The sequence below is a fragment of the Lacerta agilis genome, chromosome 15, assembly GCF_009819535.1.
Source record: "Lacerta agilis isolate rLacAgi1 chromosome 15, rLacAgi1.pri, whole genome shotgun sequence".
NCBI classification, from domain to species: domain Eukaryota; kingdom Metazoa; phylum Chordata; class Lepidosauria; order Squamata; family Lacertidae; genus Lacerta; species Lacerta agilis.
Window position 1 is genome coordinate 42,894,314 of NC_046326.1, and position 27,679 is coordinate 42,921,992.

Sequence of the window (27,679 nt, forward strand, 5' to 3'; positions counted from 1 at the left end):
CAACACAGCCTTGGGTTCCCCCAGCCCCACCTTCAGGGCCACTTGGAGCCGCCTCCCCCACTGGACGCCAAGGAACCTCCCTCCTGCCAGGTAAGGACAAGCACCAGCATTCACTTTATCCTTTTATTTCTGTTACTTTTGTGCAAACATATCCATACACCTTGTTAGAAGAAGATTCTTGTAAGTGCATTCTCCCTTATTGTCTACACCAGGGATGGCGAACTTTTTAGAGACCGAGTGCCCAAACTGCAACCCAAAACCCACTTAGTTATCGCAAAGTGCCAACATGGCAATTTAACCTGAATACTGAGGTTTTTGCTTTGAAAAAAACAACTCATACATTAACATCTTTTGTCTTAAAAGAAAAACACAACAGAACTTTCAATGATACAATTTTTTTAAAGGTAAAAGTTTGCATTTGGCATGCTTTTGAACAGTTAATGTGATTTTTGCTGTTGTACGCATGCTGATAATTTGTCTAACCTTGCTGAACTCAAGGCAGCTTACTCCCGAGTAGGAACAACAAACTGGCAGGAGGCCCTGGTGCATCAAAAGTCAAGGCCTGGACAGGCATGGTCCCAGCACTGCTAGGGCAGTTTCCCAGCACGAGCCCTCCTCTCCTCTCCCCAGTGCGGCCCCGAGGGTGAAAATGCCCTAGCAGTGCTGGGACCATGCTGGAAGCAGCCAGGAGCCTCCTGCAGCGCTGGAGCACCAGTTTCACCCCCTAGCTACGGCCCTGCTGGGGCAATGGCGCGCGTGCCCACAGAGAAGGTTCTGAGTGCCCCCTCTGGCACGCATGCCATAGGTTTGCCACCACTCGTCTACACAGTATTGAGGCCTCAGAGGAAGCCGTTTGGCTCTTAGCAGGGTTAAAAGATCCTGGCCCTCAGCGTCCAATACAGCCAGGTGGTGCTGTCCCCTGGCACAGGGATTCCTTGGATTAATCTAGGTGGCCAGCAGGGGTAGAACGTGGCCATGACAGCATCCCTGGCTTAGCCTGGAGAGAGGTGAGGAGGGCGGAATTTGTTTGCAACTCTTCAAAAGAGAGAATAGTAAGAGGACAATTGCCAACTGGTGTCCTAGAAACACCCCGCCCTCCCCCATGCCTGCCTGCCTGCAGAGAATGCACCTACAGACTGTTAGTTACTAAGAGGCTCAGCTGAGCATGGCATGGAAGGACAGATCGCATACAGGAAAATGTATTTGATCCCCTGATAAATTTGCCCATTTGCCCTCTGACAAAGAAATGACCAGTCCATAATTTTAATGGTAGGTTTATTGTAGCTGTGAGAGACAGAATAACAACAGGAAAACCCCCAGAAACCCAGAAGACAAAAGTCAGAGATTGATGTGCATTATAATGAGTGATATAAGTATTTGATCCCCTATCAACTAGCCAGCTGTCATGCTACCTGGTATCTTCACCGTATGTAACGAGCTGAGATTAGAAGCACCTGCTATAAGGGACAGGTCTTACCTGTAATCCCAGCTCGTTACAGAACCTGTTACAAAAGACACCTGTTGACAGAAGCAATCAATCCAGCAGGTTCCAAGCTAACCACCGTGACCAAGACCAAAGAGCTGTCCAAGGATGTCAGGGACAAGATTGTAGACCTGCACAAGGCTGGACTGGGCTACAAGACTATTGCCAAGCAGCTTGGTGAGAAGGTGACAACAGTTGGTGCAATAATTCGGAAATGGAAGAAACACAAAATAACTGTCAACCTCCCTCGGTCTGGGGCTCCATGCAAGATCTCATCTCGTGGAGTTGCAATCATCAGGAGAACGGTGATGAAGCAGCCCAGAACTACACGGGGGGAACTTGTCAATGATCTCAGGGCAGCTGGGACCATAGTCACCATGAAAACAGTTGGTAACACACTATGCCTTGCGGGCTCTGCAAGATCTCAGTCCTTCATGGAGGAGGAGGAATGCTGCCTACGACCCCAAGAACACCATCCCCGCTGTCAAACATGGAGGGGGACATAATATGTTTTGGGTGTGTTTTTCTGCTAAGGGGACAGGACACCTTAACCGCATTGAAGGGACAATGGATGGGACCATGTATCGTCAAATCTTGGGTGAGCACCTCCTTCCCTCAGCCAGGGCATTGAAAATGGGTCGAGGATGGGTATTCCAGCATGGCAATGACCCAAAACACACGGCCAAGGCAACAAAGGAGTGGCTCAGGAAGAAGCACATTAAGGTCCTGGAGTGGCCTAGCCAGTCTCCAGACCTTAATTCCATCAAAAATCTGTGGAGGGAGCTGAAGGTTCAAGTAGCTACATATCAGCCTCGAAATCTTACTGACTTGGAGAGGATCTGCAAAGAGGAGTGGGACAAAATACCTCCTGAGATGTGTGCAAACCTGGTGGCCACCTACCAGAAATGTCTGACCTCTGTAATTGCCAACAAGGGTTTTGCCACCAAGTACTAAGTCATCTTTTGCAAAGGGATCAAATACTTATTTCACTCATTATAATGCACATTAATCTCTGACTTTTGTCTTCTGGGTTTCTGGGGGTTTTCCTGTTGCTATTCTGTCTCTCACAGCTACAATAAACCTACTATTAAAATTATTGACTGGTCATTTCTTTGTCAGAGGGCGAATGTCAGAGGGCAAATTTATCAGGGGATCAAATACATTTTCCCCTCACTGTATTCTGCAGAGAGAAAGAAAGAGAGGCCAGGGCAATCCTGCTTCCATGTGCTGGCAGAAAAGGGCCAGGAGGCAACAGGACACAGGGGTGAGGGAGAAGGGAGGGATCCTGGCACCCTGCCACTTGCTCTGGCCTGGATCTTGGAAAGGGGTCTTGCCTTCTGGAGCTCTGATGCAGTGAAATTCCACCCTGCAAGGGGGGTGGGCAAGTGCCAAAAGCAACCATCAGAGAGCACAAAGTTGTGTAGGGCCAAGTCATTTCAATCAGCTCCCTCCCTGCAGGGAGACGTCACATCCTTGGCTACTGCTCCCGCTAACCCACCTTCCTTGTCCGCTGCCAAGACCCCTACCCAGCTAACCAGAGGGCCCCCAAACACTGTCCCAAGAGACTCTCCAGGAGCAGCTTCGTCCTGCCATGTGGTGGCAGCTGTGGCTGCGGTGGCCTTTCCGTGATCCAGCGGGAGGGGCAGTTGCAACCTGGAGAGCAGATGTTGAAGACCACCCTCTGGCTCTCCTCTCCTGTCCTGCTCACTTGCTCTCCCCCTCCGCGTGGCCTGTACAGCCAGCTGTTGGGGAGGGAGGAGCCAGGGGTGGTCACTTCTCCTTCTCACGCCGGCTGGAGGTGAGGAAGTCGTTGCGGAGCAGGCGGTAGAAAAGGATGATGTTCATGGGAGTCATGACAGCCATGCCCACCGTGCTGAGGGTGTAGGTGTTGGGCGGTATGTTCTCCCGGTTGAGCACCAGCCAGCGGGTCATCCAAGCCAGGGTGGTGATGCGGAAGACCATGTAAGTGCCCAGGTTGAGCAGGCTGGTCAAGCGGTAGGAGGTGGTGTGGGCCAAGCCGGCCATCAACAGGATCGTCCGCAGGTGCAGGAAGATGGAGTTGATCTCCACCAGCAGGGCCACCATGGCGAAGCCCACAAAGCGGTGGACCAGGAAGGCGAAGCCAAAGCAGAGGATCACCTGGGAGAGAAGCAGGAAGGGAGCAACGGCCATTAGAAAGCCAGCACCGTCTCTGAAGGGTCTCTGGCTGAGGAAGAGGTCTCTCCCACCCCATATGTTAACTGGAGAGACTGCCATTGGAGATTGCATCCTCCGTGCAAAGCAGGCAGTCTACGCCACTGTGCTAGGGCCTTTTCCTTCACACTCTCTGTCCACCTAGCCCAGGATTGCCTGCTCAGACTGGCAGCGGGTCACCAGACTCTCAGGCAGAGAGCCTGTTCACCGGCTTCCTGACCCTTGTAAACCGGAGAGGCTGCCATTGGGGATTGAACCTGGGGCCTTCTGCATGTAAGACAGGTGTCCTCTCCACGCAGTTAAGCCCCTTCCTCTCTAGCTGCAGCAACCGAAGACAGCTAGTATTTGAACCAGGGAGCCCCTCCTGATCAGCCTTTAGGAGAAGCTGCCTTTCATCTGCCCATTGCTGTCCGCTACTAGGCCTCCCTCTGGCAGGCCAGCCTGGAGAGTCTGAGAGCGGATCAGCCCCAGCCAATTCCATGTCACATCATTTCCCTTCAACAAAGACTTCGGGGAGCGGCTTCGTGGTTGAGGCTGAATCCACCGGGCGAGGAAGGAAGGCAGGGTACTTCTGGCTGGGGCAGAGGGCAAGTGCCTGTGACTGGGTCAATGCAGTGGATTTGTTTAATTTACAGGATTTGTATCAGGCAAAAGGGCACCCACAGCAGCTTACCTACAGTCAATTAAAGTAAGACAGTCTCTGCCCATAGGCTTCCAATCTGAAAAGCATGACACATGAGCCCAAAGGGACAGGGAGTGGGGAGAGCAAAGCCAGGCACCAGCTAAAACAGTTTCAATCTTCAGGTTTTTTATAAGGAAGTTTTAACAGCTGTAAGCAAAGCAAGGCAAAGCAAAAACATGGCTTTCTCCTTGCACAGAGATGTGGCAGTGGTGCCTACATCACCTGTTGAATTTCTGCCTGTCTTGCAGCTGTTAAAAGCAGTGGAGCCTTGTCCAAAAATATTCTGGTGGCCAGCAAGAGGAGAAGCAGCCAGACAACTCAGCACCTGAGGGAGGCAGGGAGAGGGAGGAGGATCCTGGGATCACAGCAGACAGACTCCTCCTCCTCTGTAAACCTTGGTGGATTGGGTAGGATTGCAGAGGGAGGGAGGGGGAGATGCCAAGGTCCCCCTCTCTTAATGTGGGGGGGGGGGAGTAGGAGATCCCTTCTTTGGGGGGGGTCTCTAACTCTTCCCAGCAAAACAAAATCGAAAATTCTTTCTAGTAGCACCTTAGAGGCCAACTGAGTTTGTTCCTGGTATGAGCTTTCGTGTGCATGCACACTTCTTCAGATACACATGCACACGAAAGCTCATACCAGGAACAAACTCAGTTGGTCTCTAAGGTGCTACTAGAAAGAATTTTCGATTTTGTTTTGACTATGGCAGACCAACACATCTTCCCAGCAATGCTGTCCTCAGCACAGGCCCTAATGGGATTAGCTGCCCCCTGGGGATTAAGCTTTGTCTCTGCCTGAATTAGATGTATTATTTAAATGGCCTTTTGACCCATCTGGCAGCAGCTTCTAATGGGCTGGAAAGCCACCAGAGCAAAGGAAGCCGAGTAAGGAGAGGTGCCTGCCTGGAGGGTGTGCACACTGCCAGGGGGACACTGCCCCCCAACATACTCCAGACAGGCAGCTTAATCAGCATGGGTCGAAGGGTTGCCTGCATGTGCACAGAGACACTCCTGCCTTCACCACCACCTTACCTGCTGTGAGGCTGAACTGCCTTGGGACTGAAAACTGGGGCATAGCCTTACGAAGCTCCTTGCCTTGCCTTCTCTGCCCCCTGCCCCCCCCCACCAGCTGCTCCTAGATTACTTACCATGCGCTCATCCCACCCCACACTTCAAACTTCGCCACTTGAAAAGGGACCAGGAGGAGCAGGAAGCGCCCTTTCCTAGTACTGTAACAGGGTCTGAATGGGGAACGAGAAAACCCAGCACACACATTCAAGCCCTGCGTGTATCGGCTTGCCTGACCCCGCAGCCCCCGGCCCTTGTCGAGCGGCCTGAGCCCAGGGTTGCGCCAAGAAGCTGAGCTGCCAGAGACCATTGCTGGAGAGCAGCCAAGCGTGGCACGCCCTGCCCTGCCCAGCTCCAAGGAGGCACAGGAAAGCTTCTCTTTATGTAACCTGCAGAGCCATCATTATAAAACACGCTCAAGGACGGGGCGGTTGCTGACAATCCTCGCCTAGCATCAGAACCGAAGTGCCTGCTGGATTAGGCCAAACAGGTGCCCCACGGGGATGCCTGCTAGCAGCACTCAAGCACAAGAGCAACTCGCCCTTCCTGTGGTTTCCAGCAACTGGCACTCAGGAGCACAGCCATCGACCGCCCTCTCCCCTTCCATGAATTTCTCTCATCTTCTTTTAAAGCCATCCAGGCTGGCCATCCCTGCCTGCTGTAGGAGTCAATGTGGTTTGTGAGGAAGGCTTTTCTTTATCCTTTCTGAATCTTTCAACATTCAGCTTCATGGGATGCCCAGGAGTTCCAGTGTTATGAGACGGGAGGGGGGGAAACTTCTCTATCTACTTTTCTGCAGGCCATGCATAATTTTATAAACTTCTGCCATCTGGGGATTTGTCTGCCTGAAATCCTGGAAAGCCCTGAACTAATTTGAGGCGCCTTCGTTCCTCCTAGCCAGTTGGCTGATGTCTGGGAAGTGTGGTGCAGGGGTGAGAGTTGCACTGGGACCCAGGAGAGACCACTGGGAATCCCCTCCCACAGCATGTGGGGGAGAGGTGCTCCCAAAACTCACCACAGAGTGATGGAAGAGCAGTTCCCAGCACTGCTGGATCTTCTGGTGATACATCATGTCGAAGAAGTCCTGCACGAAATAGCCTGAGGGAGGAACAGAAAAGAAAGTGTTAGCAGCCAGGCCCCTTCACACACACACACACACACACACACACACACACACCACAGACCAAAGAGGAGGGGAGTGTGCAGAGCTCGGCCTCGTGCTCCTCCGAGGACTGGCGTGTGTTAAACTTTCCACAGATTAAATTATGAAGATGCTGAAGAGGCTGGAAAAAAAGTCTCAAAATTCCTGGCTCCAGACTCCTTCCACCCTACCCCACCTCTGACTGCTTAGTTTGCAGCGGTCAGATTCAGCTCATGCTAAGAACATGCATACAGGGAGGGGAAGATGGCCCAGCCTGCCTCTTCAGGTCCCCAGGCAAGCAGATGCCTGGGCGTTTCCCCTTCCAACCCAAGAGATAAAGATCCCCCCCCTCCTAGTTCTAGCGTCTGCATTCAGGGCCAGTGGCAGCAGGGAACGGGGCTGGCAAGGGCTGTTTGCCTATGTTGTTTCCCTGACAATGCCGTTTCCTCGAAACCTTGCCCTTCCCAGCCTTGCCCTTTGCCCCCCTTGTAAAAAAACAACAGGGCCTCTTCAGGACAAGCCTAGAGAAGGCCTCTCGCCTCCCCTTCTCCTCTCCATGGTGACAGCCTCTGATCCCAGCAGCCTGTCCCAGGGGCTGGCAGCTCAAGGCCACCTTCCTCAAGCAGACTTCACCAACCTGGTGCCCTTCGGATGTCTTAACATTCATCAGCCCTGGCCAGGCTGGCCAATGCCGTCCCGATGAGCATGGCCAACTGGCAGTTGCACCATGCCACCCGAATACTGCCTCAAAACCTTCTTTGCAGGCTCAGAGGCGCTCTCGCCTGTATTCTGTGACTGAGTCCTGGGATTTAAGCTCATGATCCAGGTTGAAGCCATGGCTGCCCCAGCCCTCTCACAAGACAAACCCCACCAGCAGAAAGCAGAGCCTGCAAGATCACTCACACAAGGGATCCACTCTGATAGATTGGACCTGCCTGCTCTTACGGCCTTTAGTTACTATAATTTACGAAAATTGAGTCTCTGGTTGCAGCATAATTTTAACTGCTGGCTGCTCTGCATATATGTTGTTTAAAGGTAATCTTCCTAAGCTGCTTTGGACATGTTTTAAGACAGAATCCCATGCATCAAGTAAATGATCTATGGAAACACAGCATTCTCCACCCACTTCTGTCAAATGCTAGGAAGATTAAACCCCTCCAGGCCCCCAAATTGTTTACTGGGACGTTCTCCTCCCCTTCAACATGGGCAGGAGTGCCACCAGAGGGATCAAGGCAGGTGAAGACACACAGCCAAAAAATAAAATGAGGGTTTTTTTTGCCAATAGGGGAAGGCAGCAGTCTCAGCAAGGCTGGCAACAGCAAGGCATTTCCATGTCCCTTTGGCTAGGACTGGGACTTGGAAGAACAATCCCCCCCCTTTGCTGGCTATTTTAAAAGTCACATGAGAAGCTTTCCTGTTGCTCCTTGTGGCATCCCCCTGCCTCAAGAGTATCTCAGCTCAGCGCCTTGGTCTGGCAAAAAATCTCCTCATAGTGCTGGGTGGGGCATCTCCACTCCCAGGAATCTGATTCCTCCAAGAGGGTGCCCTGCTCTCTCTTGACCTGGAAGAATGTCTCTTGGAGCAAAAGACGGGAGTGTGGAGAGAGAAAGAGGCCATGTGGCCCAGCTCTGGAAGACCTCCCCCCCCAAGCCCCTTGGGCCACTCACATCTCTCCCAGGCCCCATCCTCAGGGACCTGCGGCCAGGTGAAGTGCCGGAGCCTGGCTGGAAAAGGAGGAGTGAGAAGCCACTCACTGGCTATGCGCTCAAGAGTGTTGCGCTGAACCTCCAGGGCCAGAGGCAGTCTACCACTGAACCGCTGGGGAGAAACAGCAGGCGAGGCTTGTCACCTCTGTGCCTTGCTTTGCAGGCTTCCATTGTGGGGAAGTAAACCAAAGCAAATGTCTCAGTGTCTTTCCCCCTTTCCCTGCTATCTAGAGGAAGCTTACCATGCTATATCCTGTCAGTGGTGGGGAGACATAGCCCTGAAATGGATCTGCTGCATGGGGTGAGGCTGGGGAGTGCTCCAAAGGGGGCTTTGCATGCGCTTCAATGACTCTCTGTCTCTTGGGGGGGGGGGAGAAACGGGGCTGAACTCTGCGGAGAGGAATTTGCTGTGGCGGCAGGAGCAAGGGATGAGAATGGGCTCGTTTGTTTGCCCCCAGATCACGTGGCTGCCAGAGGGAAGTGGCGAGAGGCGCACCCAGGAGATAGCCTGGCACCAGCCGCTTCCCGCCCCGTGGGTCTCCGGGGAGGGAGAGCTGCTGAGGCTGCAGCCCCAGGGGACAAAGGCAGGCAAGCAGGGCAGCCATTGAAAGGGGAGGCTTTGGGGGGCACCGAGGCAATCTTACACACACACACACACACACACACACACACACCCTTCTGTGGCTTCCTTGGGTCCAGAGCTTCCAGGGCCCATTTTCAATCCCACCTCAGCTCTGGGACCGGGGAATCGTGGGCAAAGTGCCTCTGCGCGCGCACAGAGCGCCAACCACTGTGCCCACCGCCCGTCTTTTATAGGTCAGCCTCTAGGAGGAGCGGGGGTGGGCTTCAGGCGGGGACCCCTCCTCCTCCTGCCGCTCCTTCTGGCGGCCACTCACCCACGGAGATCCCGAGCAGGTGGTGCGCGGCGGGCAAGTGGGTGTCGATGAGGTCCTCCGCCATGTGCGGGTGGAAGTAGAAGCTGGAAAAGGAGAGAGAGAGCCGTGAGACCCCTGAGCGCGCGCTGCCCGGTTTTCCCCCAACTCCGCCCAGTTTCTCTCGGCCCCCCGACTCACCCGAGCAGCGCCCACGAGCCGCTAAGCAGGCTGTGCGCCAGCGAGGTCCAGATGTTGCGCCACTTCCAGCGGTTGCGCTGCGCCGAGGGCGGCGGCGGCACGAGGTGCTCCAGGCCGCCGTTGAGCAGCCGGAAGGCGACCACCGACCCCCCCAGGACCAGCAGATCCATTGAGGGGCTGCCCGCGGGCCGGGAGCCCCGCCGATCTCGCTCGGCCGCGCCCCAGAGAACTGCCCCCGACGGCGGCGCCTCCGGTTCCCTTTGCGCCCGGGCGCAGCAGCAGCAGGAGCCGCCGGACGAAGCGGGCCCCCAGCCGCGCCTCCCATTGGCTCCTCGGCCAGCCCGTCTCCATGGTGACGGGCACGCCCCAACGGGACAGGAGGGGGCGCTTGCGGGCGGGGTCAGCAGCGGCAGAAGTGACGCGGCCGGAGAGCGACTTGGTCCTGTAGGGTCCGGTTCCCGGCGGAGCAACGGGAGGGCTGCGCGGAGCTTGCCGCCCACAAGAAGCAAAGCACAGCTGGGCAGCGGCAGGACTACACGGGGACGGGGTCCCTTTCCAGCGGGGAAACTGAGGCAGGGAGGCACGCCCTGGAGCAGCAGCGCCAGCTGCGTTGGATGCCGTGGTGGGGTACTCCGGCGTCCCCTTCCCCGCCAGCAAGGACCCAATTGGTCAGGAATGGGCAGGGTCAGGGAGGCGCGCTTCTCCGGCGCGTGCACAGAGCGCCAGCACTCGGATGGGCCTCGCAGAGAACCCCCCGGGAGCGGGGCGAGGGGGCTCCGAACAAGTGGATCCCGGGGAGGGGAGGGGTCTGCACACCTAGTCATTTTGAAAATGCTTAACAACCTACCAACATAATAGTATTCATCTCTAATTTGTAGATATGGCTCGTTCTGTCCAACTAAGAGTGTTGTTGTCCTTTAGTCGTGTCCGCCTCTTCGTGGCCCCATGGACCAGAGCACGCCAGGCACTCCTGTCTTCCACTGCCTCCCGTAGTTTCATCAAATTCATGTTGGTAGCTTCAAGAATTAAGAGTAGATACCCTGTAATTAACCGACCTCAGAACATAATACCCATTCATTACTTTGACATTGAGTACAGCCTGTAACAGATTGAGAAAAATCTGTGTTGTTTTGACTGAGCAAAGGCCCATGTAAATTCCCTCAGGCAACAAACTGCATGGGAACCTTTGCTAAAGCGGACGCCATGCCAGCCTGTGCCAATCTGGTGCCAATCCGCCACATGCTTTGCACCACAACTCCCATCACTCCCAGACAGCGCAGAACGCTCTGTTTGGGGGCAAAAGGGAGGGGGAAACAGGCAAATTTGTCTGCCCTCTCCCAGACTTAGACAATGTTGGTGGTAGAAGAAAAGGTGAAAAAGAAGAAATGAAGTCAGCACAAAGCTTGGGGTGGGGGAGCCCAGTGCTCTCAAGGGTATTCAGACCTACCTTTCTCCAAAACAAAATAAAATAAAGAATTCCTTCCAGTAGCACCTTAGAGACCAACTAAGTTTGTTCTTGGTATGAGCTTTTGTGTGCATGCACACTTCTTCAGATACTAAGAACAAACTTAGTTGGTCTCTAAGGTGCTACTGGAAGGAATTCTTTATTTTATTTTGTTTTGACTATGGCACACCAACACGGCTACCTACCTGTAACTACCTTTCTCCAGTCATCAGATAGAGGGGATGCCGCCAGCCTGTGTGTGCATATGAGAAAGTGGGAGGGCACACTTTGAGTATGCGCTCTTCCCCACAGGCTTGGCCAAGGGCCAGAGGGCCAGAGCTTAGTGACAGAGCATCTGCTTTGCATGCAGAAGTTCCCCAGATCACTCTCAGAGAGCATCTCCAGGAAGGGCTGGAGAAGGAATCCCTGTCTGAGGCCCTGCAGAGCCACTGCTGCCTGTCAGTGTGTAGACCAGTGTTTTTCAACCTTTTTTTGGGCAAAGGCACACTTGTTTCATGAAAAAAATCACGAGGCACACCACCATTAGAAAATGTTTAAAAATTTAACTCTCTGCCTATATTGACTATATATAAAGTAATTTTTCAATTTTTCCCACGGCACACCAGACAACATCTCACGGCACACTAGTGTGCCGCGGAACAGTGGTTGAAAAACACTGGTGTAGACAGTACAGAGCTAGATGAATCAATGTTCTGACTGGGTAGAAAGCAACTTCCTGCGTTCCTAAGGCTAACAGCCCTCCAGAGAATGCCTGCCTAATCTTTGTCCACAGACACAGCAAACTCATTCCATGGTCTTGGGTGCCATCCTTTGCTATTGCTTTGCCCCATGGCTATGCTTTCGCTTGGGTCCCCCCCCCCCCGCCCAAATTGCTTTCTCTGCAACTTGGAGGGGAGGCCGTGCCAGAAACTTTCTGCCTATGTTTATTAAGCTATGCCTTTATTTCTAAATTGACACCCAACCTCTGGCAACACTAATTTTATGCTCACTCTTGTGCTTCTCCAAGCGATACCAGAGCCAGTCAAGTCACTCTCGGGTCCCTGTTGCAACATCAAACTTGCAGACTTTGCTCTGCACTCTTTCTGAGAGTCCTAATAAAGGACTCGGTCAATAAAGGACTCCTCATTCATTAGAGGACAAACCTGTTGCATCTTTGCTCCTCTGCACAGTTCTTGCCTCTCCCTTTTTCTTGCTGACTCAGAGGCTGTTCTCACCAGAGAGCAGGATCTTGCCCATCACCCTGTCTGCCTGCCAGGTACCTCTCCGCATCCTCCATCAGACAGGCCAGTCCACCTTCTTCACATCTCCTTGTCTATACAAATGAAGGTTTTGCTTGTTGTTTCCTAAAATTTATCCACCACTTGATTATTATTATTTTTATTAATAAACAACCTCAAAGCCGGTTTACAGAAGAGATGAAACAATGAAATTATTACTAAGAAAATATAGCAGCAATAAATTAAGAAATTTGAAAAGCTGAAATAACAGGGGATTAAGAACGGATCAAAACTCACATCAACTTTCCAAACATCTGGGTAGGCTTGTTGAAGCAAAAACGTTTCTAGCAGTTGCCGAAAAGAGTACAGCGAAGGCACCTGCCCGGAGTCAATAGGCAGGGGGTTCCAAAGATTGTAGAGGCAGCGGAGAGATGGTTTGCAGTTAGGCCCCAACAGCCTGGCCTCGAGTGTTACTGTTTGCCTCCCCAAACTTGGAGAGGAAGAGGCTTGAGACTGCAAGTCTAAGAAGTATCCTTGGCTGGGCTGGCTTTGGGGAGGGTCCCCGTAGCTCAGGAGAAGAGCACCTGCTTGGCATGCAGAAGGCCTGGGTTCAGTCCCCAGTGGCATCTCCTGGGAGGGCTCAGAATGGCTCTCTTTCTGTTGGCGTACAGTACTGAGATGGATGGAGCAACTCCTGCCTTATTGCATGTGACATAGGAGTTGCCAAGCCTCTGCCACACCCAGCTGCTCCTTACCCCATGGGCAGTCTGCCCACTCCCTTCCTGACACCTTGGAGACCCAGAAGCTCCTCCCCAGGCCTCAGCCCTCCGGAGCAACAAAGGTGTCCCTGGGGGCCCCAGTTTGCAGCAGAGCAACAGCCGTGGAGGAACTGTGCATTGGAGGCGGGAGGTGAGAGGAGGAACTGGTTGAAGCAGGCCGGCTGCCTCTCTTCACACCCACCTTCTCTCCCAGGAGAAGCAGGGAGGGAGGGAGCCACAGGCAGATCAGCTGAGCTCCAGGGAAACCGAATCCAAGGCCGTGAGTACTTGCTTTTCCCTCGCTGGCACTACCACAGGCCACTTCCCTGGCAGTACAGGCTGCAGGAGGTACAAGGCATGAGGCTTCCCTCCAAGTTTGAAGGGTGGCCAGCATCTGATTTTTCCCCTGGGGACAGAGAACCTGTCCTGCTTTTGGGAGGCTGCTGCTTCCTCCCTGGCATGCCTTCTGGGCTCTCAGCAGCCAGCCTGGGCTCATAGCTAGGGGTGAGGAGGATACTGAGGGGATCTGGAGGGCAGCCACAGATGTTTCCCTGTGCTCTGCTGGAAGGGGCTCTGGCAATGAGGAAGACCATTCCCTGCCTGCCACAATCCTAGCTTAGGTGATGAGGCCGGTTGTTAGAAGGCAGCATCCCAAGTACTCAGGGGTAGAATGTCGCCTTGCAAACGGAAGGTCCCAGGTTCAGTCCCCAATGGCATCTCCAAGTGGGGCTGCCTGAAGCCCTGGAGAGCTGCTGCCAGTCATTGTAGACACTATTGAGCAAGATGGGCCAAGGGTCTGACTTGGTATAAGGCAGCTTCCTATGTTCCTATGCACTGTCTCTCTGTCTTGTAACAGCAGCCATTGAACCCTCACAACGCTCCTGTGAGGTAGGCTGAGAGAGAGTGAGCCTGGCTGGCTGAAGGTTCTCCAGTCAACTTAACGGATAGACATTTGAACCCTGATCCCTCCAATCCAAGCCCTATCCAGTGGTGCTGACCTAAGGGCTGATGGGAGTTGTAGTCCAAAATGTCCAGTGGGCACCAGGTTGGCAAACTCTGTCATGGTGCCATTTGTTTCTGTGTTGGGGAAAGGGTCCCTTGATAAAAAGTTGTATTTGATGAGCTGCCACCGAAGGCCCAGGAATAATTTCACGAAAAAGTAATAGATGGCACTCGAAGCGCCTGGTTCCGCCTCTTCAGGCCAAGTGGCTTCCCTCCCCCAGGCACGTCCTCTTGCCTTCCCACACACAAGCAGCATACCTGAGATGTAGAAGGACACTGGCTGCTCCAGCTGAGGCTGGGTGAGAGCACTGAGGGAGCTGCTTTATCTCCAGCCCAGTGACACTGGGAAAGAGGCACCCCAGGAGCCAGGAGGAGAGAAGCCGGGGTGAGGGGCTCCCAATCGCCCTTTCCTTCTGACTGAGCCCTGCTGCCTTGTGGAACTCACTCCCTGGTCTGCCTGGAGTGTGCAGCTGAGCAATGTTAATCCAGACTTAATGAACTGGGGTGTGGTTTGGGTGCTCCCACCCACTCATCTTGCTGCTCATTCTGCTGAAAGAGGCCCCAGGTTTCTGCCCAGACACCAGTGGCATACCTGCCACTCTGAGGTTGCCAAATTATTTGCACTGCTTTAGCAGCCAGAGTGGCACAGGTGAAGCCTGTCCTGGGGAAATTAAAAAAATTAAATTTAAATTTAAAATTTAAAAAATGTTCAGTAGCACCTTAGAGACCAACTAAGTGCATGCACATGAAAGCTTATACCCAGAACAAACTTAGTTGGTCTCTAAGGTACTACTGGACAATTTTTTAATTTTTTAATTTATTTCGACTGTGTCAGACCAACACGGCTACCTACCTGAATCCTGTCCTGGAGAGAAAGGGATGTAGCAGAACCAATACATGTGAAAAGGATCTCAGGGTCTTCGTAGATCCCAAGCTTAACATGAGTCAACAGTGTGATGCAGGGGCAAAAAAATCTAATGCTATTCTAGGCTGCATCAACAGAAGTCTAGTGTCCAGATCAAGGGAAGTCATAGTCCCACTGTATTCTGCCTTGGTCAGGCCACACCTGGAATACTGTGTCCAGTTCTGGGTGCCACAATTTAAGATGTTGACAAGTGGGAATGTGTGCAGAGGAGGGCAGCTAAGATGACCAGGGGTCTGGAAAGCAAGCCTTATGAGGAGCGCTTGAAGGAGCTGGGTATGTTTAGCCTGGAGAAGAGGAGACTGAGAAGAGATAGGATAGCCATCTTCAAACACCCGAAAGGCTGTCACAGGGAAGATGGAGAAATATTGCTCTCTGTTGCTCCAGAGGGGACGACAAACAGATTCAATTGGCAAGAAAGGAGAATCCGACTAAACATTAGGAAGAACTAATTCTGAGGGCTAAGATAGTGGAACAGTTTCCCTCGGAAGGTGGTGGACTCTCCTTTGTTGGAGGTTGCGTGGCGGTCATCTGCCAAGGATGCTTTAGCTGTGACTCCTGCATGATCCTTGGATTTCCTTCCAATCCTACAATTCTTCTATTATTCTTTCCCTTTTTAATTTCTGATACTGTACTGAAAATCAAGGGAGGTGGGGTGGGCATGCACACAGACATCTGACTTCGATTCACTGCTGCATTTGCAAGGTTTATTTGTTTGTTTATTAAATTTTTATGTCGCCCTTCATCCATAGTTCACAACATAAAAATATATGATTAGAACACAAAATACATAATAAGAACCAATAAAACCCTCACAAACCAATAACCCCGCTCCCCACAAACACATTTAATATATAGGTATAGGATGTTAATCAGCCTAAGGCCTTCCCGCCCCTCCAAACTTTCTAACCTCAGGGGAAGTTTTCCTCACTGACTTTGGGAGAATGCACCCCCCCCCGAATGTTGCTAAATTCTCTTAAATTTTGGGCAGGGCTTCCTCACCTGCTGAAAAAGGCCTTCACTGGCATCCCTGGGCAGGGGCCCCAGATGCTGAGCTTTCATTAAAACAAAAACAAAACCCCAAGTCTCTGGCCCTCCAAGAAAGGAAGTTATGAAGAAAAGAGTGCCTGCACCCTTCTGTGCAATTTCTGTGCCATCCGCCAACTCAGTTGCTTCCACCTGTCAGTGTTTCTGGCCCGTGAGCGATGTCAAAGCTGTAAGAAACAAGTGAGCCGTCTGGATAACAGGAATTCCTGGGGTCCCCAGGAGCTGCTGTTTCCCTTTCCCTTTAGTGCCCTTTTCCTGCTTCTGACTTCCTTTCTCATCCTTGGATCTCTGTATCTTGCCATTCCTTTCCTCCTAGCAACCAGGATGTATCTTTCCTAGTGGGTCCGTCTGAGATCTGGTAGTCCCTAGAAGCAATTTTCTGAAAATACTACTACACAATAAGTGGCTCTGGGGGAAAGGAGGCAAAGGAGTGGTAGGGATTTCCCTCGTGCTCAGTTATTTCTCCTTTGTAGAAAGTGGAGTTTAGGGTTTGCTGCTGGGGGTGGGCCAGTTCCCTGCAGGGCATCTGGGCCAAAGGCAGGAGATCTCCCCGCCATCTTGCTCTTCTCCAAGGAATGTTTTCATGGACTTTTCAACAGGCGATTCAGTGGTTTGGGAGGACCCCAAGCTTTGCTAGCTCAGCTCTGGGTCTGGCTTGCACCCGAGGCCGGACCTGCAGTTGTTTGCGGGCAGTTGCCTCCCTGGCTTTCCTTGTTTGAGGCAGAATTTATTTTGTTGGGGGGCAGACAAGAGAGGCTGCTCAGGGAGGGAGGGAGGGAGGGAGGGAGGGCCTGCCCTTGTGTTCTCTGCCTGACCTTGTTTCTTCTGGGCCTCCCGCAGGAGCCATGGAAGGGGGAGACACGGTGGTGACGCAGCACGTCTGCCAGGAGGAGGACATGTATGACGGAGAGTGAGTAGCACCTTACAGGTGGCAGGGAAGCGGTAAAAGCACTGCTGCGTTTGTTTTGGCTGTATGAACAGAAGCAGGGCCACCGTGGAAGACCACCAAGCAAGACACGGAGGGAACAGCCCTTTCCTGCCGCTTCTCCCCAGCTGCTCAGGGGTAGACTGCCTCTGTCCCTGGAGGTTCCACATGAAGCTCCTGAGGCTAATAACCAACGATGGACTTCTCCTTCCTGCATGGATCTGTCTAGTCTTTGAAAGCTGTGAGCTGATCCAGATTCCTGCTTGGCAGGGGGTTGGACTGGATGGCCCTTGTGGTCTCTTCCAACTCTATGATTCTATATATATAGATACAGATATAGATACACACACAGGGAAGTATTCTCTCTCCCCCTCTCCTGAAGGAAGACTTCCTTCCTTCCCCGCACCCAGCCCCCTGCTACTAACTTCTGCCTCCTCTTCCTACTGTTTCTGCTTGGCTACCCAGCCCCTCCCAGTTCTGCCCTTTTATAGACCTGCAGACTGTCTGGATTGGGCGTGGGAGGGGGAACAGGACACATTTTTAAGGCCGCCAAGTTCCCCTCCTCCCTTCCCACTTTTACAATATATGCATCCTGGCCTTGTGCATGGGCTGCTTTCTTTTCCATTACGGTTTCTTAATCCATCGGGCTGCCCAGGACAGGAGCTGAGCCAGGCGGCATGTTAGGAGCCTGCATGTTATGCAAAGGAAAGGCCTTTGCATAATTCCTGCTCGGGTCTTATACAAGCCTCCCCACCCATCTCCACATGTCTCCAAGGCCTTGCAGATTTGTCTGGCAGCTCAGGTTCAGCAAAGGCTTCTTTTCCCGCTTTCACATTAGCTCGTTTCACAGCGAGCTAGACATGTTGTCATTTGCAAACGGTGCAGAATCATCCACCCTGCAGACCTGGTGCATTTGGACCTCTGAGTCAACACAGAGATTGGAGCATCTGTCTTTGTCCTCTGGCCTTTGCTGTTGTGGAGGCAGGAGACTGGGCGGGGGGGGGGGGCGACTGGCAGCAGGACAATCCCTGCCTGCCTGCAGGACTCCTTTGCAGGCTCCTCTTGGACCCTAAACACTGGAGTCCCTGGCTCCCTTGGAAGTGCGGGGTGGGGGATTCCAGTCCCTAGGAAACTCCTCTGGAGAGCATCGCCCCACTCTCCCAAAAATAGAGTTCTGGAGGGAGAAGGAGCCTCTGCTTCTCAAGGGCCACCTGTCTCCCTTCTGCTTGCAGGATGCGAGAGGTGGAGGTGGCTGGGCACCCGGTGTTGCTCGTGAGGGACCATCTGCAGTTCAGCGCTCTGGGGAGCAGGTGCACCCATGCCGGAGCCCCCCTCTGCAAAGGTAAGGGAGTGCCTCTCTCCCATCTCTCTTCCTCCCTGCCTGTTTCTCTCTCTCCTGCTCAGTTGGTCTTTCCTTCTGACTTCCAGGCTACTTGGGACGGGGACGGATCCGCTGCCCCTGGCACGGGGCTTGCTTCAGCCTCAAGACGGGGGACATTGAGGAATACCCCACCCTGGACTGCCTCACATCCTTCAAGGTGCGCTCTGATCCTGACTGCCCCATCTGCCGGGGCTTCCTTGCACAGAGAGCCAAGGGGCCTTTTTCGTCTTGAGAGGGAGGGGGAGGCCTCCGCTGTGGTCCTGCTGCGCAGCTTCCCTGCCTGGGTGGAAGGGGCTGCTGAGGGTGCCTGTGCAGCACAGCATGCCCAATTGAGGGCCAGGATCTTGGAAGGACAGCCTCCCCTCCCAGGCCCTGCTGCTTAACTCTTTGCCCCTTCGACGGATGGCGGGGCCTTTTCGCCTGTGGCACCTGAGCTTGTGGTGCTCCCTTTCAAGAGCGGCTGGCTTGCCGTCTTCTCTCAAAGTGTTTAGGCAGGCTGTGGAAGGGTTGACTTCTTCAGGCCCTGGATCTGCTTTGAGCTCTCAGACCATAGCTGTCAAGTTTCGGATTTGAAAATAAGGGATCAGCAGCCTCACCTATCCCGGGGTCAGTCACATGGCAGTGGTGGGTGGAGCCAGAAGCAAAAGTAGGTGGCACTGGTGTGAACGCACGCAGTAGGCTTACTGTATTTTGGAAACGCTGCCCATGGGCTACGATGCCTGTAAGTGCGGGAAATGGCTCCCGCTTGCTTTGAGGCTGCAAGGAGGCGAGGTCTTCCCAGTCCCTGGCCAGCAGGGGGAGGGAGAGGAGCTGCTTCCTTTGAAAAAACGGGAAATTAAAGGGATATAAAAAATAAGGGATAGCAGTGGGAAACTGCTAGAAATAAGGGAGATTCCCGGGGAAAACGGGATACTTGACAGCACTGTCTCAGACCCTGTGGCAGAGCAGCTGCTCTGCATGCAGAAGATCCTCAGATCAACCCCAAGAGAGGCTTAGATTCCCTGCCTGAAATCCCAGAGAGCCATTGCTGCAGGTCAGAGTAGACTAGGATACTTAGCTCAATAGACCAAGGGTCTGACTCAGCTGTGCCATGTGAATTGTTATGGCTATAAGCTGCCTTTGGTGGCCACAACCAAAGGCAGCCTCAACTGAGTCAGCTGTGAAGGCGCCAAAATGAGCATATAAATTAGTGTGTGTTTTAATGCCTATGGCAGCTGGAATCCTGGCCTTTGGTCAGCCTCAGTAGAGGGAGGCGAGTCCAAAAATGCTGCAGTGGGAAAGAGGATGGCTGCACGTGGCCCCACTTACTTCCCTTGGGGGTGAGGAGTCCCACAAACGCAGGACTCACCTGGGCTTTGATTTCCTCTAGAAGGAAAAGTCACAGGAGGGCTATGAGCATTTTGTGGCAATTGCATTCACTTACCAGTATACCAGGCGTACCTGGCGTGCTCTGGTCCATGGGGTCACGAAGAGTCGGACACAACTGAACGACTGAACAACAACAACAACAACCAGTATACAGGTTGAGCACAGGTGGAGTCGGCAGGCACAGCTTCACACATCCAAAATGCACTGCTCCCCATCAGATCCCCGGAGGGAGGTGGCTCCCCAGAGACCCAGAAACCTTGTCTCTCTCTCTCTCTGGGTCTCCCTTGAAAAGTTCCTGCTCTCCCCCTGGCTTCCTTCCCCAGAAACACCCCACACCCTCAGTTACCTCATATTTTCCTTGGTGCAGGGTGGGGGGAGTTAGAGAGCCACCAAAAGATGTCTGTGCCCACCTCCTACAGAGCATCAAGGGATATTTGCAGCCCCATTAACCCTCTCCTGTCTTTGGGTCTCGGCAGGTGACTGTGGAAGGTGGGCATGTGTATGTCACGGCCAAGATTAAGGTAAGGAACCCTGACTCCCCTCCCCTCCTCAAGGCTGGATGCCAGGGGTGCCATGGGGCTCCATGTTGGCTACCTGTCCTTCCTCCTGCCCAGCCACAGCCCAGGCTCACACCCTCCTTCTCCCCACCCGCCTCCCACTTTCTGGCAGGACCTGGAGAGCAGCCACAGGGTGAAGCCCATGAGCAAACAGAACCCGCTCAACAGCCAGACAGCGCTGCTCCTGGGGGCAGGTGAGTCCAGGAGGGCCAAGGCTGGGGGGGGGGTGTCACCCAGAGTGCCACAGAGTCGTCACTGCTCACCAGGCTGCCCTCTTCTTCCTAGGCCCCGCAGCCCTGACTTGCGCCGAGATCCTTCGCCAAGAGGGCTTTACTGGCAGAATCATCATGGTGACCCAGGAGAACCACCTGCCCTATGACAAGACGAAGCTGAGCAAGGTCTCTGGGGGCCTGGGCCATGAGCAGGGGGGCTGCAGCTCATAATACCTGAAAACACTGAGGGTGGGGAGTCTCTTTGCCCCCCCCCATTCATTACACCAGGGACCACCCAAGGTTTTCAGGGGGCCCAGGCTTTCAGCTTTTGTTTTTTACAATGAGGAAGTCCCTAGCTTCCGTAGAAGGAAAGTTACGGGGCAAGAGGTGGAGGCACCTTTGAAGTGATTTCTGAGAACTGAGAGGGAGGTGTGGCTGCCTTGCCCATTTTTCCTGGCACAGAGGATCAGTATGGTGGGATCTGCCCATGCAGGACCAGCAGGAAGCACTGGCCTTCCCTGGGTAGGCATAAGGTTGCCCGGGTGCAGGGTGGGCATGACAGTCATTTTAATGGTGTATGATGCCACATTCTGCATGGCAGCCGTTTCATGGCTGGTGCCCAAGGCACTACCTGTGCCCCCTGGCCCAAAAAGATGGGCACCCTCTGTGCCACACGATGGCATTTTTATACTGCCCTTTAGCAGGAACCCCACCCAGCCAACCCCACCACTTTTTTAAGCCCCTGCTTTAGATGACTGCTGGGGTGGGGAGAGATGAGCTGGGTGGTCCCAGTCTTCAAAGGTGTCTTCTCCCAGGCAGCTTTGGAACTCCCTGCCTATTGAAGCCAGACAGGCTCCCTCTTTGCTGTCTTTCCACCAGCAGGTGAAATCCTTCGGTTGCTTTTTAATGAAAGGGCTGGTGCTGTGAAGTTTTATTGCAGTTATTTGTATGTTTTAATAGATTGTATAGATCAATCGATAGGTATAGTTTTAATTCTATAGTTTAAAATTAATTAAATGAAAAAAAAAATCTAAAATTAAGAGTTTTAAAATTATTGTTTCCCCCCAATGTTTTTAGCTGTAAGCTGCCTTGATTCCATGTCGGGGGGGGAAGGCAGAATATAAATAAATATAAAATAACAAAAACAACCCTGGTATAAAGCAGGTCTCCTTCCGTTGCTCTTCATAGGCATTGGGTACCAAAGCAACAGACATCTACCTGCGGTCTCAGAGCTTCCTGGATGCTCACAACATCGAAGTCTGGATGGGGAGAGAGGTGAGTGGGGTTGCCACCTGCAAGGGGAGGGGGGAGATTAGGACACTGGTGGCACGGTGGCATCGCATTCCAGACCCTGTCTTGGGGAAAGGAGACACACCCCCCCACTAACATGGATGATTCCACACAAACCTTTGCATAAGGAGGGGGGTCTCATGCCATGCAAGATGGGGTTCAGAACAATGGGAAGGACAGACAGACAGAAAGGCAGGATGAGGAGGATCTAGCAGTCGACAGTGGAAGAATGGCAGATGAAGTTGATTGAATATATGGAACTCACTGAACTGACTGCGAAACTCCGAGACCAGAGGGAGGAAGCGGTACAAGAAGATTGGAAGAAATTTAGAGACTATATGAAAAAATGTGAAAAGATAGAGATTTGAATTGGAAATCAGTGGAAGTAATGGCAACAGCATAGATTATGTTTAGAAAATGTAGGATATAATTGCTAGAATTGCAAAGGTATATAAGAATGATAGAAGTTGTTAAAGTTAGAGATAGGATGATAGAAAAATAAGGTTTAGATTAATTGTGAATGAAGATTTAAAGTTGTTATAAAGTTACCAAAGTAAATTTGTAATGAACGCAGCATAGAAGATGGGAGGAAGTCCATTAAGTAAGAATTAAATGAGTATAAGGATGTTTAGGATCTATCTGTTCTGTTTTTGGTGTTTTAGTATTTTGTTGTTAAGTGTAGTTCTTTATTTTTTTAGATATGTTTGTATTTGTATTTTGTGTTTTATTTTTTGTCTTTTTTGTCTTTTGTTATTCTTGAAATATAATAATTTTTTATTAAAAAAAAAAGAGGAGGATCTAGCAGTGTTGACCCTTGTCCTGCAGGATGAGGCTTTTCTTAAACCCCAAGCTCTTCCCCAGGCCGTTTAAGGACTGTGGTCAAAGGGTCAACGGAGGATGATGTTAAGGGCAGATTTAGTTCGCGGGGGTAGACTAGATGACTCTTGGGGTCCCTTCCAACTCCACTGCTCTAGGACTCTGTCTATCCCCCATCCCTCCATCATAGCCCCACTTCGGGTCCTCTCTTTGGCCTGGCTGCAGGTGGCGTCTCTGGATCTGGATGGCAAAAGGGCAGAGTTCAGTGACGGGACCTGGCAGACCTACGACCACCTGCTGATTGCCACGGGCAGCAGGTAGGCACTGCCCCCTCCCAGGCACAAGGGTACAGTATTGCGCCCAGAGCTCAGAAACTGCTCGTGCTACTGAAATTCCTTGTCGCAAAACGTTCCTAGAGCAATGGGAGTTTCGAATGCTGCCCTTACCTTAAGCCAAGCCATCTTTCTCTGCCCCCTCTCCTCTTGCCCCTGGTTCAGCCCCAGGCGTCTTCAGTGCCCAGGCGCCAACCTCCAGAACGTCTGCGTCCTCCTCACCCCTGAAGATTCCAGCCGGATCCTGCGCTTGGCAACGGGCAAGAGGGTGGCGATTGTGGGAGCGTCCTTCATCGGTAAGGAAATCAGGCGCACTCAGTTTGGGTGGGCCGGGCAAGCAGCAGAGGGGAAGGGGAAGGCAGGGACAGAGCAGCTGCAGAGGCCTGGCTCTAAGGAACCTTCTGTGAAGCAGGTGCCTAGGAGCCAAGAGACGCAGCCGGCCTCTCCCCCCTGCACCCCCTCCCCAAAAAGCCCCTTAATGAGGCACCTCCTCTCCTCCTTGCAGGCATGGAAGTGGCGGCCAGCCTCGTGGGCAAAGCTGCTTGCATCGAGGTGATTGAGAGGGCAGAGTGCCCATACCACGCAGCCCTGGGCTGCCAGGTGGGCCACGTGGCCATGAAGGTGAGCAGCCCAGGCATTTCTAGAGAGGGAAGAGGTGGGAGCTCAGGGCCAGAGTGCCTGCTTGGCATGGTGGATTGGACCTTCCTCCCCCCCACACCCCTGAGGCTTGGCTAGGAGGTGGTCTTGGAACAGCTCTAGGCTGGGTTATGGGGTGACCTCTTGGAATGAGAAGTCGGGGGGGGTAAATGCCACACCTCTCTTGTGGGCATTTTCTGGCACCTGTGACGCCCACCCCATGCCCTACCAGAGCCCCCCAGTGTAGCTGCATCCCAAGAGAAAGTGCAGGCTGCCTGCCCTCCCTGGGTCCTCCAAGGCTAACACACGTGTCTCCTTCCACCTCTGCAGATGCTTCAGGTGCAGGGAGTGAAGTTCCACCTGAAGGCAGAGGTGACAGAGCTGCAAGGTGAAGGAGGAAAGGTCTGTGAGTCCGGGGGGGGGGGGGCGCAGGGGCTGAGCTCAGTGACCACAGAAGTGGGAGGCTCTGGGCTTGGCAGGTCCTCAAATCACAGCTGCCTTCTTCCTCTTCCTTCCCTACCCCCAGGTCACGCAGGTCCTTCTGAGCAACGGGCAGGTGATCCTCACAGACGTGGTGGTGGTGGGAATAGGTTAGTCAAAGGGTCAGGGTGTATGGAAGGAGTGCTGTCCCCCATCAGCAGCAGGGCAGGTAGCCCAGGCTCTGTACCCCACATACAGGGATGGTGATGTTTTCTCCTCCCCCCCCCACCCAAAAAAGCTGGACGCCCTTTGCACCCTCAAGGTGCTCTGGAAGCAGCCACTTGCCACCCACCCTTTGCAGAACTGGAATGATTACTTTCTTTCTCGGTATGTTTCTATTTATTTTTCAAGAATAATATCTAGGCACAAAAGAATAATGTCTTCAGTGGTACAGCAGACGCAACTATTTTACTTTTAAAAGACAACTGAAGGCGGCCCTGTTTAGGGAAGTTTTGAATGTTTGATGCTGTATAGTTTTTAATATTCGGTTGGAAGCTTAGTGCCCCCCACAAGAAATAAATAAATAAATAAGCACACGCACACAGAGAAAATAATTTGTAAGCCACATGGCTTGGAAGGGAGGGATCAGGGCAGGGCTTCAGCAGTGCCAGGCTAGGGGCCAGGGCAAAGCACTTTGGTGCCAGCTGGGCATGGCCACCACCTCACTCCCCTCTCTCACCCACCCAGGAGTCACCCCCAATTCCAGCTTCCTTCAGGACAGCTCCATTGTGCTGGACCGCAGAGGCGCCGTCGTTGTGGATTTGGTAGGTGGAGGATGCAGAGGACCCTCCCTCCCTCTCTTCCCTCCCCATCTCTGACCAGCCTCTCCTTTGCCCCCTCAGTTCATGCAGACCAACGCCCCCTCTGTCTTCGCTGCTGGGGACGTGGCCTCCTTCCCTGTGGCTCTGCTCGGAGGGAAGAACATTGACATCTGCCACTGGCAAATCGCCCAAGCCCACGGTAGGCACTGCAGGAGTGGGGGAGGAATGAGCACACCCCTCAGGGCAGTTCCCTCAGCCCAAGTACAGCGCCTGCAGAATTAAGTGCCCAGAGCCTAGAGCTTTCATGCGTTTCTTTTTAAAGAAACATCAGGTTTCTAGTCCTTATTGACCGCAGAGAATAGCGGATTGCTTTCTTGAGGAAGTCTCTGAAGCCGGGGGGGGGGGGGGGCAGGCAGACAGGGCGGAAGAAAAGCCAGAAAGGGGTGGGGGCAGCCAGGTAAGAGTTCACAACTGACCCTGCTCAGTCGCTGTGTCCTCCGAGTGGTCCCTAGAGGACTGACCACAGCCCGCCTCCATCCTTCCTCCGAGAGCTGTTCCCCACTTCTCCTTCTCCCCCACAGGCCGTGTGGCTGCCCTCAACATGCTGCAGAGGCAGGAGAAGCTGCACACGGTCCCTTTCTTCTGGACCAAGCTGCAGGCCAAGAGCATCCGCTACGCAGGTAGGTGAGGGAGGGGGGACTGGGCACACCAGCCTCCTGCCCCAAAGCCAGCCAGGGAGGCAGAGGAGCCAACCAACTGGCGGGGCCCAATAATCCCAGCCCAATCATTTAGTGTGGCAGCGCCTACACTTTGGAACTCCCTGCCTATTGATATCAAGCGGGAGCCTTCACTGTGCTTGTTTTGGTATCTGCTAAGAGCATTCTTGTTTAGACAAGCTTGTCCAGATACTTAGAGAGTTGAGGTGATTTTTAATCTGTTTTAACATTTTAACTTTTGTCTGTTTTAAAGTACTGCCACATTTTTTTCTTCATTTCCTCATTTTTATCTTTTAGTAAATCCACTAGGCAGTTTGTCTGGGTTTTTTAGTCAAGCGCTGTATGAATTTTATGAAATATAACAATAATAATTTTCTTATTTATACCCCACCCATCTGGCTGGGTTTCCCCAGCCACTCTGGGCAGATTCCAGCAAAATATAAAAACATAATAGCTACATAAACCACCTAGAGAATGCCATGCTAGAGCTTTGAGCCTCGTGTCCAGGAGGTGTCTCAGTCCTCTGCCAACTATCCTGCGGGATCCCAAAACTTTGCTGCCCTCTTGCATGACAGGCTGCGGGATCGGCTACACCGAGACGGTGCTCAGGGGAGATCTGAGCCAGGAGAAGTTCCTCATCTTCTACATCAGGTGAGTCAAGAGCTCTGCTTGGTCATGGGGGGGGGGTGAGCAGGGGCCCCAGTTGCCAGCGGAGAAGCAGCTGCCGTGCTTTCGATTGGATTGGTTGCATTTCTGTGCTGCTTTCCATTCAGATGAAACCCAAAGCGGCTCACAAAACAATGAACAACAGGAACAGAACAGAACAAGTACAGCACAAACCATTTAATTAATAATCCGTAAAACAACTGCAATTTCATGAAATTCGGTCAGCAATCCGGAACCTAAAAAATAAGCTAAACATCAGAATTACAGCATAAGGCATATCGTATGATTTCCAAATCAACAATATAGCATTTTCTGATCTATAAAACAGTATTTTCTTTGAGTGGGGGTTAAGGATAGAGCGTTAATGCTGGTGACGCTCCAAACTGTCTTGAGGCAGGGGCAGATAAATCCCTTTTCTTCCCCCCCCCCCAATCCGGCTGATGAGCATTCTAACTCATATTGCATGGAAGTGGAGACAGCAAGGGGAGTCCCCTAAACGCTGTTGGTCAGTGGTCAGGGATGATGCTCTCCAGTCCTGCCCTCTTACGTTGGGCCTGACAGTTTCAGGAAGAGCAGCTCTGCCAACAGAAACAGAGAACTGGAAAGATCCCGAGAGTCACCTAGTCCTAGGCCAACCCCCTGCGATGCAGGAATCATGCAGGACTCATTCCGCTCTGGGTGGGGCGGGGCTGCTGGCAAGTCCCAGGTTCATTCCTCAGAATCTCTCCTTCAGGGGCTGATGGGAAAGATCCTGAGGAGGGGGGGGGGGAAGGACCATCCTCCTGACCCAGCTCTCTTCCTTGTGCAGGGATGGCATTGTGACTGCAGTGGCCAGCCTGAACTTTGACCCCATGGTGGCCATGGTGGCCGAGGCCCTGTACTCGGGGAAGATCATCACCAAGGATGAGGCAGAGTAAGTTGCGTCAGGGGTCGTCCCCCCAACACAGGCGCTGACCCCCCACCAGGGCCACGCTTCCTCTGTTTTGGTGACCCCAGCCATCTTGTTTCCTTTCAGGGCGATGAATGAAGAAGCCCCACCAGAGAAGGCCTAACCTGTCTCCCCACCCGGTGCCAGGATCGGGGCCAGGGTGAGGCCATGAGGCTCCTACCCTGCTGAGAGAAAAGAGGCTGGAATTGATCCTAACAGGCACTGAAGCTTCTAATTTTTGCCTAAAATAATTCCTAAAACTCACGTTAGCTTTAGGTTTCTCACAAACTTTTGAAATTCCGATCTAAGCTGTCCTCTCTGCTAGTGTTGAAGGCCAGGGAAAAGTGCCTGAGCTGAGCTGCCTCCAGGTGTCCCACCCTCCTTCCAAGCAGGACCCCCATGCCATTTGGGGGGGGGAGAAGGGGCTGCAGCAGCTCAGGGGTGGAGCATCAGCATCATCTCCAAGGAGGTGCTCTGCTCAGACCCCTGCAGAACAGCTGCCAGCCTGTGCAGACAACACTAGATTCTGTGGAGAGGAGGCAGCCGCCTAGTTGGTCTTGCAAAATGTAATATTTTTTTCCAATATGATTAAGGGCTTTGCCACTTTTGTTCTGAATTAACTGTAGCAGTGTTCATAAACAAAACGTTAAAAAAAAACTCCAGGTGAGAGCCTTTAACGTAACAGGATTTTTGCAGGTGGATCCCCCTTAAGGAGATTTGACAGATAAGACACCCCCACCTCCTCAGACGGGGAGAGGCAGGGAGTTCCACTCTTGGCCAGCAGAGGGTGCCCTTGCCCCAGCTCTGGCTGCACTCTGGTCAGCTCACTTCCTCATTGACTGGAGGTTCCCTGGGTCC

At 52.8% G+C, this 27,679-nt stretch overlaps 2 protein-coding genes across 6 annotated transcripts; one reads left to right on the forward strand and one right to left on the reverse strand.

Moving 5' to 3' along the window:
• LOC117059762 (apoptosis-inducing factor 3-like) lies at nt 1–27,465 on the forward strand. 5 transcript variants are annotated; one of them, XM_033171577.1, is made up of 19 exons: nt 1–90; nt 16,594–16,663; nt 17,911–18,020; nt 18,107–18,216; nt 19,904–19,948; nt 20,097–20,178; nt 20,270–20,382; nt 21,385–21,471; nt 22,528–22,619; nt 22,800–22,930; nt 23,140–23,255; nt 23,601–23,672; nt 23,797–23,860; nt 24,438–24,514; nt 24,593–24,710; nt 25,093–25,191; nt 25,803–25,878; nt 26,702–26,806; nt 26,909–27,465. In XM_033171577.1, exons 2-19 carry the CDS (start codon nt 16,599–16,601, stop codon nt 26,943–26,945), a joined length of 1,599 nt encoding a protein of 532 aa, XP_033027468.1. In that variant the 5' UTR covers nt 1–90; nt 16,594–16,598; the 3' UTR covers nt 26,946–27,465. The 5 variants fall into 5 exon arrangements, with proteins under 5 accessions (XP_033027468.1, XP_033027467.1, XP_033027465.1 ...); XM_033171576.1 differs by lacking the exon at nt 1–90 and adding an exon at nt 9,780–9,964; XM_033171574.1 differs by lacking the exon at nt 1–90 and adding an exon at nt 12,871–13,062 and having other exon boundaries at nt 16,591–16,663.
• On the reverse strand, nt 2,651–9,618 carry TLCD2 (TLC domain containing 2). The gene is made up of 4 exons (XM_033171580.1): nt 9,343–9,618; nt 9,166–9,248; nt 6,438–6,520; nt 2,651–3,622 (listed from the first exon to the last, which is right to left on the reverse strand). The coding sequence occupies exons 1-4, from the start codon at nt 9,510–9,512 to the stop codon at nt 3,254–3,256; spliced, it is 705 nt and encodes a 234-aa protein (XP_033027471.1). The 5' UTR covers nt 9,513–9,618; the 3' UTR covers nt 2,651–3,253.
• Nucleotides 27,466–27,679: the final 214 nt, after the last annotated feature.

Bases quoted from the DNA above. Each gene is read 5' to 3' on its own strand.
- TLCD2 (XM_033171580.1), bottom strand. From the start codon at position 9,512: ATGGATCTGCTGGTCCTGGGGGGGTCGGTGGTCGCCTTCCGGCTGCTC. The intron at 9,249-9,342 runs GTGAGTCGGGGG...CTCCTTTTCCAG, and splicing joins GGCTCGTGGGCGCTGCTCGG to CTTCTACTTCCACCCGCACA. The intron at 6,521-9,165 runs GTGAGTGGCCGC...TTCCTCCCTCAG, and splicing joins CCTGCTCGGGATCTCCGTGG to GCTATTTCGTGCAGGACTTC.
- LOC117059762 (XM_033171577.1), top strand. From the start codon at position 16,599: ATGGAAGGGGGAGACACGGTGGTGACGCAGCACGTCTGCCAGGAGGAG. The intron at 20,383-21,384 runs GTCTCTGGGGGC...TGCTCTTCATAG, and splicing joins ACAAGACGAAGCTGAGCAAG to GCATTGGGTACCAAAGCAAC. The intron at 25,192-25,802 runs GTAGGTGAGGGA...CTTGCATGACAG, and splicing joins CAAGAGCATCCGCTACGCAG to GCTGCGGGATCGGCTACACC.